The sequence below is a fragment of the Rhinolophus sinicus genome, chromosome 7 (genome assembly GCF_057876585.1).
Source record: "Rhinolophus sinicus isolate RSI-liver-muscle chromosome 7, RSI-T2T, whole genome shotgun sequence".
Lineage (NCBI taxonomy): Eukaryota > Metazoa > Chordata > Mammalia > Chiroptera > Rhinolophidae > Rhinolophus > Rhinolophus sinicus.
Genome location: NC_142507.1, coordinates 32,239,121 through 32,252,487, shown reverse-complemented (window position 1 = coordinate 32,252,487; position 13,367 = coordinate 32,239,121). Strand labels below are relative to the sequence as shown.

Here is a 13,367-nt window from a genome sequence, read left to right as displayed (position 1 = left end):
GGTTAAAGCAGATGGCTGTTGGTTAGAGCGTGAGCTCTTAACAAGGTTGCCGGTTTAATTCCTGCATAGGGTGGTGGGCTGCGCCCCCTGCAACTAAAATTGGTAACGGTAACTGGACTTGGAGCTGAGCTGCACCCTTCACAACTAGATTGAAGGACAACTGACGGGTCCTGGAAAAACACACTGTTCCCCAATAAAAATTGAAAGAAAAAAAATAGCAAGTGGTCTAAATATTAAAAAAAAAAGAACATTTTTGTCTTTCCCATGAAGCAAGGCGTAAGGCCAGGCTGATAACTATTAAAAGATGACAAAAGAGTCCTGTTCTTGATGAAATTACAAACCCAATTGCTGGATTTATTCTTCTGAATTTACTGTTTAGCCATTGACTATTAAATAACTCAAGGTCATCAATAACACCTACCAAGTGACTTAGGAAAAAAGTTACCACTTCAAGTTTTGTGTATTCACCTGGATAGTCAGGGAACTTAAACCTATTTTATTTAGGTTTTCATTTTTTCAAATTCCAACCAAAAGCTAAATACAATAGGAAACAGGTAAGCACTAAGTTTTACTCCAAAGGAGTAGGATCATTCAGATTTACTCCAATAAAAGAATGCAACCCTTAAGCAAAGCTTTTCTTCATTTAAAAGCAAAAAAACTATACAGTAGTAGTCTTTCCTTATGTTCATCGCACAAAATGAGCTCTGCTTTTAGAACTTGGACTCTCAATGGTGGTTTTTACAATTAAAGATGCCAACTTTAATAACTTTTTCCTACTCCAAAAAACCCTAAGTTTTTCTTTAGGATGACGTAGAAACCAGTATTTCTGCACAATTCACTGGAATTTTTTTTCTTTGTAATAAAAATCTCTTTAAAACCAGAAAACAAAAACCAAAAAGGAAAGTCCTCTACCTATCATGGTTTCAGCAGCTATGGATGTATTTCTCAGTTTTATAGCTGCTTTAGCGATTTGAGACTCCAGATCTGCTTTAATGGGTCTAAACTGTATCCATACTCAGCAGAATACTCTAACAGCAACTTGAGGAAAGAGATCTGGAAATAAAATACATGTATTTATGAGTACCAGGAAACAAACATGGCCCAGTAAAATGAGGCAAGAATGCCTACAATGAGATGCTTTTGTCATTTAAGATTTCTTTCCTGTGGTTGTATTTTTTTAAAAAAACCACTTCTGGTCATTAGAATGAATCTGACAGTGCTCTGGAACAACGGTGATTATAGCAAAGCTATTAAGTTTCTTAAAATGTTATTTATACCTGTTACATTCACTTCTCACCCTCTAAATACTGATGACAGATGTCAAAGAGGCATAAACCAGCACAAATGGAAAGACCATCAAAAATGAGTATCACCTTGCGCTTTCGGATACATTTAAGCATTTCAGTGTACATAGTCCTTTCACTTCACATTTTTATAAGATGCTGATGCAGTGCAGCAAAGATGCAAAGCATCTTCTTTCACACAGTCCGTGCAGAAGACATCTAATTTTTTTTAAAGTTCTGAGATACAAATGATTAAAAAAAAAAAAAATCCAGGATGAACAAGTTTCAAAATGCATAGTGTTCTGTGCATGAGTCCATTTTCTTTAAACTCTGAAAGAATAAAGTGGTAAGAAAACAAGAAAATAATTGCTGCTGCACTCTCTGATCGTCTCCATTTTGCTGGTCAGTACTCTATTCTGGCATATAAGGATGGAGGTGATCCTCTATGGTGCCAGCTGCCCAGTGGGTAAGCTGTTCCTGTGGCAGGTAGAGGCAGATGCTGCATAACTTGAAGACTGTAGCTTTGTTTTTTGGAGTCTGGAATGGGAAAAGTTTTAACATTCTTAAAAAATAAGACATAAGTGATCAATTGTCACATTTAGTCAATCTCCCACAATTTACTAAGCACTTATGGACACAATAACAAAGCACATGGAGTAAGGGAATAAATGATGGTCCCTACCCATAGGGACCTTAGGAAGACAGAACCTTGCCATACAAAATACAGAAAAAAGTAAGCATGACTAGAAATAAATCTTTAAGGAATTTATGCAGATAAAAGGAGTGTCAACCATAGACTACTTGCTAAAAGAAATTAGGTTTAAAGGCACTTCATGGAGACAGATTTGAATACAGGTTTGAAGTCATGTTTGTATACAGAAAGACAGCAGATACGGTGAGAGTAGAAGCTAGGGAGAAGATCAGAAGTAGTTAAGATTTAAGCATATTCTGGAGTAAAAGACTAGAAGAAAGCCAAAGTATTACCAGATAAACTCTACTGTTTTTGAAAAGTAGTTACTATTTTTAACATCTAACTTCTGGCAAACATGAGCTAGGTTCTTTCACAAATAACCACTGCTAGTAAATGGAAGATGATTCTGAACCCAGACCTGCCTTCAAAGCCCATCTTCTTTTCATTGTAGCACCTCTAAAAAATGCAGAAAAAAAAAGATGGCCTTTACTGATGTCTGAAGCAGTCTATTAATGTAAATGAACTTATACATATGCACATATATTTTTGCATTTTAAATGTTACGACCTTATGAATACCATTTACTCTCAATTTAACAGAAAGAACATGCTCATAGAAGTTACATGTCCAAAATCTCATAGCTACTAAGTGGCTACATCTGTATTAGAATCCAGACTCCAGGCATATGCCTCTACACCACCTGCCCATCCAAAATTATCCTTTAGTCTAGCCCTTATGTATCTTATATTATAATAAACAGCTAAAGAGCTCTGCTGGATGATTTTGATTAAGCTACTTAATTTCTTGATTTCCTTAGCTATAAAATGAGGTCTACACCTCAGGGGATTGTTGTGAGGATTAAATGAGCTTATACACATAAAGCTGTTAGTAGAGAGTCGGGGACTTGATCTACTGCATGCGTTGGCCACTGCCGTATCAATCCCCTTGTGAACAAGTAGAGAGAGGTTGGTTCTTCTATATAATGCAAATATGCAACACATCTCCAGTTTATGAAGATCAACAACAGAACCTGAATGGAAGGAGCCCTAAGAGCACTGAGGACCAAATTCATCTACAAATAGGGTAATAACCACCCCCATTTGCCCAGGACTAACAGGTTTCTAGGACTTGGGCATGAATTTCAGTGCTAAAATCAGGACATAACAAACAAACTGACACTGTTGGTCACCCTACCTACAACCCAAATTTAGCTTATGATCTTATAATTTTCTTTGCATTCAAAGGATTCCAGTTGTTTGATTCCTAAAGCATAGAAAACATCGACCTTGATCCGTAACATGAATTTCTACTTATTATTAACAAAGTGACGCTTTCAAGTCACTATTATTAAATCTTCTATGACTAAAAATCTTTGTTGTGGATTCTATACTACAAGCAATTAAAAAGAAAAAATAAGTCAACTTAAAAATCTCCAGAGCTAAAGACCCCAGGTTCAAAAAGAGCCTAAAAAACCCACCTATTACATGGTTTTTCTATTAGTTTTATAAATGCCTCCAGTGAAATTATCTTTCTTCTGGAATCGCTACAGTTCTTTTATTTGTACCTATACCATAATTACTTTACTTTACAAAATAGAAAGTCTATCAGCCCCTTGACGGGAGCAGTATGATTTGCTTTTGTATTTTTTAGTACCTTGCACACTCCCTTAAATAAAACTAAATATGTTCCATAATGCAATTAATATCATACTTTTAAAAAAATATATCTTTACGTCACCTTCTCAGTGAGGTCTTCTCTGCCTATACCACCTAAGAATTCACACCCATGAATTTTTTATACCATGTTTCCCCAAAATAAGACCCAGCCAGACCATCAGTTCTAATGCGTCTTTTGGAGCAAAAATTAATACAAGACCCAGTATTAGATCATTATATTACATTATATTATACCCGGTCTTGTAGTAAAATAAGACCAGGTCTTATATTAATTTTTGCTCTAAAAGATGCATTACAGCTGATGGTCCGGCGAGGTCTTACTTTTGGGGAAACACCGTATGTCACCTCTCTTTTTCTCTTAGCACTTATCACTATCTCACTATATATTTTACTTATTTACTGCTGGGTGTCCCACAATGGATATGACTCCATGAGGGCAGGAATTTTTGTCTGTCTTATTCATTGCTTTATAGTGCCTGAACAGTACATTGAAATGCTGCTGTATTCTAAAGGTTAGTAACAAAGTATCAAAAATTCTTTAAGTAATGATATTTAGGTCAAGGTTGGTGAGCACAAACAATGTTTTATAGAATAAAAATTCACTTAGAATACCTAGATTGCTGCCTAAATTGGAAGTATTTATTTAAAACACATGGATCTTTTAAACACGGATTTCATCCCTTCAGATTTTTATTTACTTTGAAACAGGCCAGTGCTTCTCAAAATATAATGTGTTACCTACCAGTCACTCAATGATTTGGTTAAAAATGTAGATTCTGATTAAGCAGGACCTGACATTCTACATATATAAGTTCTCAGGTGATGTTGATGTGGTGACTGTAGTTTAGGTAGAAAATGGCAGCATTTCTCAAACTCTAGTGTACACTGGATTCATGACTTTTCAAAGCTCCCCAGGCAATTCTAATATGCAGCAAAGTTGGGGAACCACTGTTCTAAGATGAGGCCCAAGATATATTTCTTGTTTTTTAAATAACTTCAAAAATAATAGTGTTGAACGAGCAAAAGAGAATCAGGTAACTTGTATAGAAAACAGTTTGCTAACCAATAAGCTTTTAAAATGAGCCTTTAAGTAGCCCCCCCACCCTCCCCCCTCCCCCCAATAAAAATGCTTACCTGCAAGTGCTGTCTGTCAATGAAGAGAAACACTGACTGGTTAGGATTGTTGACAACAATTCCAGTCTTGTCCTTGCGGCTCAGTACATGCAGAAACTGTTTTTCATAGTCACCGTGGTGAAATTCAAATTTAGCCTAATTAAAAAATACAAACATTTATATGTAACTACGAACATGTTACACAATGTGAAACATCTACTGCACACACATGCATATAGTTGTGCTGTCCAATATGGTAGCTGATAGTGGCTACTTAAAAATTTAAAGAATTTAAAATTCAGTTCTCCAGTAACACTAGCCACATTTCAAATGCTCGATAATCAGATGTAGCTAATTACCACCATTTTGATCAGTCTCTTGATATATAAAACATTTCCTTCATCACATTTCCTTCTATCGCCCGGATAGTTAAGGAGTGTGTATAGTGCAGGGGAAGAGATTTTCTGAATTAATCCATGCGCCCCAACCCCCATAAATCAATGCTGACCTTAACAGACTTCGTCTGGTTATAATTTCAAAGATACAGTGGGTAGCTGAGACCCACCTTATTCTCAAGAGATTCAATAATTCAAATGGTTTTTTATCTTGCATTACAATCACAAAAGGATGGGACTCATAAACTTTATCAGAAAGCATACTCTTCCCCACTAAAAATAGAAAAAGCATACTCCCCAGAATTTCTTAAGTTTGACCTTATTCAGGAGTTTTCACTTATTTAAATGCTGACCACACTTATTTTAGAATAAAATACCTGAACAGGCCTAAATGGCTCATCAGATTCCTTCCACCTAGAAAACAGGAGACAGACAATTTTTTCAATATCATTCCGAGGCCAAAGAATGAAATCCATCTCCTGAGTACAGCCAATTACATCCTATAAAATGACACACATTAAAAAAGGAGAAAATTATTTTCCAAGACAGCTGTAAAAAGGAATAACACAAGTGCAAAAGGTCCACTATATATCATTTTATATAAGTAACAGTAATAGGACTGTATATAACCTGAATAGCTCATCACCTAATTCACTCTAATTTTTATCTTGTAGAGTCCACACAGTCATTCAACAATGTTCCTCACATCAAGATCTAAATTCAAGAGCGCATGGTGAAAACGCCAACTAAAGTTCTGATTTTTTCGGTCATTTTTAAAAAACCTTTGCACCTTTATTTCCACTCTTCAGAATCAGAACTATTTAAAGCAAAGTTAAGAAGTTTTGGAACTTCTAATCTATGAATCACTATCTTATTACAATTGAAATGCTATTTTTGTTATATGCTGATTTCCTCTTATCATGGTCCAGCATATTAATTTCCAAAGTCCAAAAAACCTCTGCCAGACCAGCACATGGTGTTTCCAGTCTTTCCCCCACCCCCAACCACTAACTGTGGTCATCTCGTTCGAGTAAGCCAGATTAACTTCCTATGAGTTGCAGAAATTTAAAAGGTTGGCAGAAATAGTCTCTTCTACTTTGTTTCTTATTTATTAGGGGGTATGATGTTAGTTCTCCTCCCATAAAGAAAAACCCAACAAACAGTAATATAAAACATTATTCACAGCAATAATGTACACCATTATCAGCATAATACCACATAAGTCATCAATGCTTTATTTAAAGCCAACTTTTAAAGAAATTCATGACCACTGTAACTACTCATTCTTGGGGGTGGGGGTGGGGACTATGCAAGCTTAAACTTGCCAAACTTACCAAATCAAGACTTAAAACAGAACTTACCCTTCTCATAGACTGGTATCGAGGAGCATGGAGCTGGACCACATCCTTCTGCAAAAGCTCTATGGAACTTTCCAAGGAATAGCTCGAATCTCGCACACCTTTCAGGATATTTTCTTCATAATTATTTGTCATGACTGGTATAACCTCAGACACTTCAAAAAGTGCTGATTTTTTCTTCTAAAAGAAAAAAAGTGTATTAATCCATGGGTAGCACAGTCTTTTAACACCCAATTCATATTACAATCCATGTACCTTTATTATAACTCAGCAAAATTCTTAACTGAAGTCATTTTTGTACTGAAAACAAACAGGTTTTCAAATAGGCAACTTTTCTGTCCTCTCCAAGACCCCTGACCCCAACTACATAAAACAGGCTATTATCAGAATGTTTGACTGCATGGTTTTATAGCATTATGGTATCCATACCAAGTAATTATTTTAGACAGTATTTCTTAAACGCTGTGAGAAACAAACACCACCCCTAAAGTTAAAAAAAAAAAAAGAAATTTCAGTGATTTACTCTTGATGTAACTTCATTTAACTGGCTCTACACACATTTAAATTAAAATCTCAGCAGTCTAAAAACAACGTTCTTCAGACCAATTAACTCACTCCTTAAAGGTCAATTTCCAGTATTCTGGATATTATGTAACTACAAGTGTCAATGTTTGCAAGGAGAAAAAAATGTCTACCAAATTGAGTTTCAAATTTAGTCAGACCAAGTGCTCACCATCAATTTCAAATATAAAATTCATGAACTACTAAATACTAAAGTACTCTTCATTCACAGAATAAAAGCATGTTCTCACAAGTGTTAAAGAACTAGATGGTACAGTTAACCTTCTAGATTAAAGACAAAGATCTAGTCTCACTCCTTGTATCTTAGATTTATTTCTAATGGGCGTGCATTATAATATCTTCAACTAATTTCTGATCTTCTGAATTCTGCAGTAATATTGTTAACAAAAAAAAGGAGAGAAAATGGATAAGTCCGTGGGAACTACCCAATCTTGGGATAATCACTTCAAAACAAACCACTTTTGCAACCACCTTATTTACAATGCTCTATTCTAGCAGCTAAGTGCATTCTTCGATACTAATAACCTTTAAGAAAGAGTTAAGAGTGGGGTAAAAACCTAGGAAACATCCAAACATTAAAGATACCACACTAAGATTATATTTCTGATCTGAATTTAGCTCATAATTTAAGTGCAAAAATCCAAGTATTTCTTTATACTCATAACCTAATCTCAGGTCAAATAGATTTAAGAAACTGCCCATTAAGTTGCAAAAAAATACTGCTTTATCATGATTTTCTTGACAACTCACAACTCATTTGTTTTTTTAAGACAAAAAATAATTAACTTCCTCTTTATTTCACTTTGATTTTTAATAAACTGCACTTCTAAACACAAATTAACCATTTGAGTGTTAAATTGCTCCTAAAAATTAGTGTCTTCTACTAAATGTATCATTAGAAAAGGTACCTGCATCCTGGACTTGAAGAAATAGACTGCTTTTAACATAATAAACATTTTGATTCCAGTTTACCACTTTCGGTCATCCTATTTATGTTACATTAGACAATCTTTAAACTCAGTTATAAAGTTCTCTTGTTAACTCCACATAAATGAAATTTACTGTAAAACACAAGGGAGAGTTTTACAATGGTTCCCACACCACATTAAGGAAAAGTGAACCCTACTAAGTTTTAGAATCAAATACTTCCCAACCAGTGAATACTCAACCCTTCCATTCAGTTATACTGCAACTACTGACTGGATTCAGAGAATTCTCCTTAAGGGCGAAGAAAGTCAAAGTACACACTGTAAACTTTTGCCAATTACTCTTTAACCTAGTATTCAGTTATTTTCACAACTTACAAAAACCACTTGTGCTAATTCACATTAAGAACTTTAAATTACCTTCTCCTTGAATACAAAGGCAATATACATCTTGAAGTCAAACTGGTCAGCTAGAGATTCTTTTTTCTTTCTAAGCTGAGCCCGTAGTCTGTTCAGAGCTTGTTTCTTCCGGGAGTTTGGGTCCCCCATTTTGAAATACAGGTGGTACTAAAGCCTTTGGAAAGTGTCACTAAACTATGGGTACTTTTTCTTAAGACTCAAGTACAACAGAAACAAGTCATTTTTTTTCCTGCTAATATAATTGAATAGCTAAAATCACGACTGTAACCCAAAAACTGCACCTTCTGGCAATATTAGCAGACTGTCATATAACAGGGTCAAGAAACAAAAGCCACTGTCATGTTTGGACAATAACGTTTGGGGTGGAGTGGGGAAAAAGGAAGGGAAAGAAGGAAAGAGGAGAAAATACTTGAACTAAGTTTCAGGAAAACACATTTGGCTTAACTGCCAAAAAAAGACTTTGGGGGGAAAATGAAAAGCCTATTATCAGGATATAGGTGTGCAATAATACACAGCTGACATCAGTCCAATCCTTAAAACCCATCCAGATTTTCCCCCCGTTTTAGAAAAGGGATTATGAAAAGGAACAGGGAAGGGAGATGAGTGATCCAAATAAAAAAAAGAAAAAACGAAACACCAAAAAAACCCCACCAAAACAGGAAACTGAAATATCCAATTGGATTTTACCCAGCCAGATCCATGGCTGTAGTACCTAATTAATTCTTATTTCACGTTTCACTATTGCTATGTATTGTCAGTGCTTGTTATTGATTACACTTGGTGGTGAGCAAAGAGAAAAGTGCAAAATCGGTAGAGAAGGAAGGGGAAAGGTTCAGGGTTTCCCTGCAATCAACTACAGTGTATACTGGGGGCGGGCACCTGTTGCCCAAAGGAGCCATGAGAAAAAACAGCGGAGTCATTACCAACTTCCCCATCACCCACATTTTGACCCTCAGGTGGCTGCTAATGCTGCCAAAGAGAATCATGATGGCCGAGGGAAAGGGGAGTATATAATACGATGTAATTATTCCAGCTCTGTGGTCAGACCTGATTAATGCCCGTGATCCCAACACCACTAGCCCTGCAAGGAGTCCTACATTCCCCAAGGGAGCCTTCCCTATGAATTTGCCCCCGTTCAAGGCCGTGGGGAGTAAGACTTATCTTTTCGTGGGCATTGCTGAGGCAAAGGTGGCGGGTTCTTCTCCCAAATCCAGGCAGTGCCCGGGGACCACCTGCCTTCCACCCACCAGGTCCCACCCCCACCCTTTGCCTTCAGCGGCAGCGACTCACTCGCACCACGGGAGACACAGGATCACTCAGGTTTTCACTCATTTCATCGTGGAAATAATTCCCGCCCGGGTAGAGTAGGCGGGATAGGGTAAATGGGAACGATCAGTGGGAAAAAAAGAAAAGTTGTGTTAATATCACTTTTTAAAGTATGCCCACCCCACCCCACCCCCACAAAAGAAATTAAATTCCCGGGTTCCGGATTAGCTCTCTCACGTTGAACAGACCATGTTTCTCGAATTTGGATGGTTTAGGTTGAGGTCGTTAGTGGGCTTCCCGAGGGGCGGGTGGGTGGTGGGGAGTCCCCCTCCCTGTCCCCGGAGGCCGGGATCGCGGAGCGACTCGGGCGGGGCGGGCCCTCTAGCCGCAGCCCGCGGGCGGAGCGGTGGCGGCGGCGGAAGAGGCGGCGGCGGCGGTGGGGGCGCTGCTCGCGGCTTGGGCAAGAGCCATGTCAAGAGAACACCACCAGCCAACTGAGCCCCCCCATCCCTGCTGCGGTGCGCACTGGGACCCGGCCGCCCGCGCTGCTTCCGCCACGCAGCCCCCGCCTGGGACCCATAGTCTGGCTCGGCGCCCCGGGGCGGAGGGAGGACGGGGGCAGCGGCGAGAAAGAGAAAAGAGGAAAACGAGAAGGGATGGTGGTCCCGGCAGCGGGGAAGAGGTGGGGAGCCCTGCACTAAGAGAGTCTGTCAGCCGAATCAACCCTGGAATAAAGTTATTTCAGTTCAAGCATCTGCTCAAGTCCTCCCTTCCCCACGTCGGCTCCGGCTCTCAGGAAAGTGGGTCTCAGAGACACGGACGCGGAAAGCCAAGCGGATGGCGAGCGTCCGCGGCGGCACAGCCTCGTCCCCTGCCACCGGTGGCTGCAGAAGCGGCGAAGGCCTCGGAGCCTCCCGGGTCCCGGCAGAATCGCGATTGAGACGAAAAGCTAGAACAAACAACTTAAAATGGCAGCGACGCCACTGCGTCACCCGCCCCTCAGCGGCACCGCCCCGAGCTCTCTGCGCCTGCGCGCCCTTGGGCCTCACCATCTGCGCAGGAACGGAGGGGGAGAAGAGACAGGGCGCGTGCAACATCGTCATGGTTACCCAACAGGAAAGCGAGAAGAGCAGGAGAGGTTACGAACAGGACTTCAAAAGTGGAATCTTTTTAGTTACACTTTTTAGCTGATATTCCCACCTCAAAGGGAAGTATGAGACTAGAGACCCCCGCCATTTTGTCCAGTATGGGGTGTGCACAGGAGCAGCCCACACTACCTCCGCCCCCTCCGTCAGGAAGACCCGGGCTCCGGGGTTGGCTCCTCCCCCGGGTCGTCATAAAGCCACGCCCTATGCCCTCCCCGGCAAATAACCCGGATGGAACTATACTTCCGGGGTCTTGTCTGTTTCCGCAAAGCGGGGTAGGCACCCGGAGGAGCTGAGCCGATAGGAGAGGGGACGGAGCGTAGGAAAGATGGGGTGAAGAAGGAAAGGGAAGTGTCGGGATATTGAGGGAAGATTGTCACTTCACTTCCTTACGGTTTAATTCCTAACCCACTGATGGGTAGACCTTCTCGGGGGGTAGAGGGGTGTGTCTCCTGCGGTGTCCTACCGCGACAGGCTGAGAATTCACTTCCAGTGCCTGGAATTTAAAGAGCTCGCAGCAGGAAGTGTCTCCCGCTGGTCCCACGTGGCTCTGTGCCCGCCTCGCCACGTGCGCAGGCAGGCAGGGAACTTCTAAAGCTCTAAACAAGGTCAAATACGCCGCTGGAGCGTTGCTGCTGCGATTCAGCAGAAAAACAGCCCAATCTGCCCCGTGGATTTCACCCCCTACTGTCAGAACGCGGTTTCTGCTAGCATCTCCTCAGACCTCAAAATGTCAAGAGGGGATTGTGGGACTTTACCACTGAATCACGTGTGTTTGGCACCAAAGAGTGTTCAGTCCCTTTTTTCAGAGCTATAATGTGCTGAAGAGAACGCGGGAACATAGGTAGATAATCGGCAAAAGTCAGCACTGGACAAAAGCAAAACCTATTTCCCCCTTATGAACCACTCTCTGGTGAAATTTTAGAAGTCCCCAAATTGCTGCTCTTCACTTGGTAAAATCAGAATAGATTACCTGTAATACCTTTTTTTTTCCGCCCTTGAGACAAAAGAATAATTGGATTGGGACCCACTTTTCAATATAAATTGTCTGGAACTAAAAAATGAAATTCCTGAGGTTTCCAAATTATTGATGACCTTCAAAGCTAGCATTTTGCTAGTGCTTCTCTGATTGATTTTTACAATCTCATAATGATTGTGTAGGAAACTCACAAGGGTAAAATTGAGGATTTCAAGTAGTTTATGACATTGGTTTAAAAAACATTAAAAAGAATTAGCCATGGGTCATGTCTTCTTGATCTAGCCCTGAGTTTGATCCATGATCAACATCATGGAATAGTTGTTTTATTATTTTTTTAATAACACCTTTTTTAGAAATATATTTACCATAAAATATTCCTATTTAAAGTGTGCAATTCAATGGCTTTTAGTATATTCAGAGTTGTTCATCCATCACCACAATTATATAACATTTTCATTACCCAAACAAGAAACCCTGTACCCTTTAGCAGTCACTCCCCTTCTCACTCTTCCCCAGCCTTAGAACTAATCTATGTTCTGTCTGTATAGATTTGCCTTTTCTAAACATTTCAGATAAATGGAATCATACAATATGTGCTCTTTTGTGTCTGGCTTTTTTACTTAGCATAATGTTTTCAAGTTTATGTAGCATGTGTCAGTAAGTACTTCATTACTTTTATTGCTGAATACTATCCCATTGTATGATAGTCCATATTTTGTGTATCCATTCATCAGTTTATGGACATTTAGGTTATTTCTGCTTTTGGCTATTATGAATAATGCTGCTATGAACACTTGTATAAAAGTTTTTCTGTAGACCTACGAGTATGTTTTCGATTCTCGTGTGAGAATTGAATTGAACCCAGCAGTAGGGTTACTGGAGCAAGTGTTGACTCTTTCTGTAAGCATTGGAATTACTACCAAACCCTGTTCCGAAGTAGTGGCACCATTTTACATTCCCACCAGCAGTGTATGAGGCCTCCAATTTCTCCACATCCTAGTTTTTATGTCTCTGATTACAGTGTAGCCATTCTAGTGGGTGTGAAGTAGTATCTCATGGTGGTTTTAATTTGCCTTTCCCTGATGATTAATGGTGTTGAGCATCTTTTTATGTGCTTTTTGTGGGCCATTCTTTTTCTGCTTTGGAGAAATATCAACTCAGAGCTTTTGCCCATATTTTAGTTATTTGTGTTTTTATTGAGGTGTAGGAGTTCTTTATTCTAGATACAAGTCAGGTATATGATTTGTAAATATTTTTCTCCAATTCTGTGAGTTGTCTTTTCAGTTTCTTGGTGGTGCTCTTTGAAGCACAAAAGTTTCTAATTTTGATAAATTCCAATTTATTTATTTTTTCTTTTGTTGCTTTTACTTTTAGTGTCTTAGGTAAGAAACCACTGAAAAAAATCTACCCCACTATAATAATCATGAAAAAAACAGAATGGAGCAGATGTTGAGGTAAAACATGAATTTTTCAATGCAGTCTCAGCTTATCTGGAGCAGATTGGAGATACCTGTTCACAATCTGAACAAATCC

At 39.3% G+C, this 13,367-nt stretch overlaps 1 protein-coding gene across 2 annotated transcripts; it reads right to left on the bottom strand.

Moving 5' to 3' along the window:
- Window positions 1–321: 321 nt before the first annotated feature.
- Window positions 322–10,707, bottom strand: C7H6orf62 (chromosome 7 C6orf62 homolog). Of its 2 annotated transcripts, none has more exons than XM_019716834.3 (5): window positions 8,445–10,707; window positions 6,520–6,696; window positions 5,536–5,658; window positions 4,785–4,919; window positions 322–1,820 (listed from the first exon to the last, which is right to left on the bottom strand). In XM_019716834.3, exons 1-5 carry the CDS (start codon window positions 8,571–8,573, stop codon window positions 1,695–1,697), a joined length of 690 nt encoding a protein of 229 aa, XP_019572393.1. In that variant the 5' UTR covers window positions 8,574–10,707; the 3' UTR covers window positions 322–1,694. The 2 variants fall into 2 exon arrangements, with proteins under 2 accessions (XP_019572393.1, XP_019572394.1); XM_019716835.3 differs by having other exon boundaries at window positions 9,735–10,707.
- Between the last annotated feature and the right edge of the window lie 2,660 nt (window positions 10,708–13,367).

What these genes read in the sequence shown, in the direction of transcription:
- C7H6orf62 (XM_019716834.3), bottom strand. Translation starts at nt 8,573, where the DNA reads ATGGGGGACCCAAACTCCCGGAAGAAACAAGCTCTGAACAGACTACGG. An exon ending in CCTTTGTATTCAAGGAGAAG is followed by an intron (nt 6,697 to 8,444) that starts GTAATTTAAAGT and finishes TTTTTCTTTTAG; the next exon opens with AAGAAAAAATCAGCACTTTT. An exon ending in AGCCATTTAGGCCTGTTCAG is followed by an intron (nt 4,920 to 5,535) that starts GTATTTTATTCT and finishes TTTTTTAATTAG; the next exon opens with GCTAAATTTGAATTTCACCA.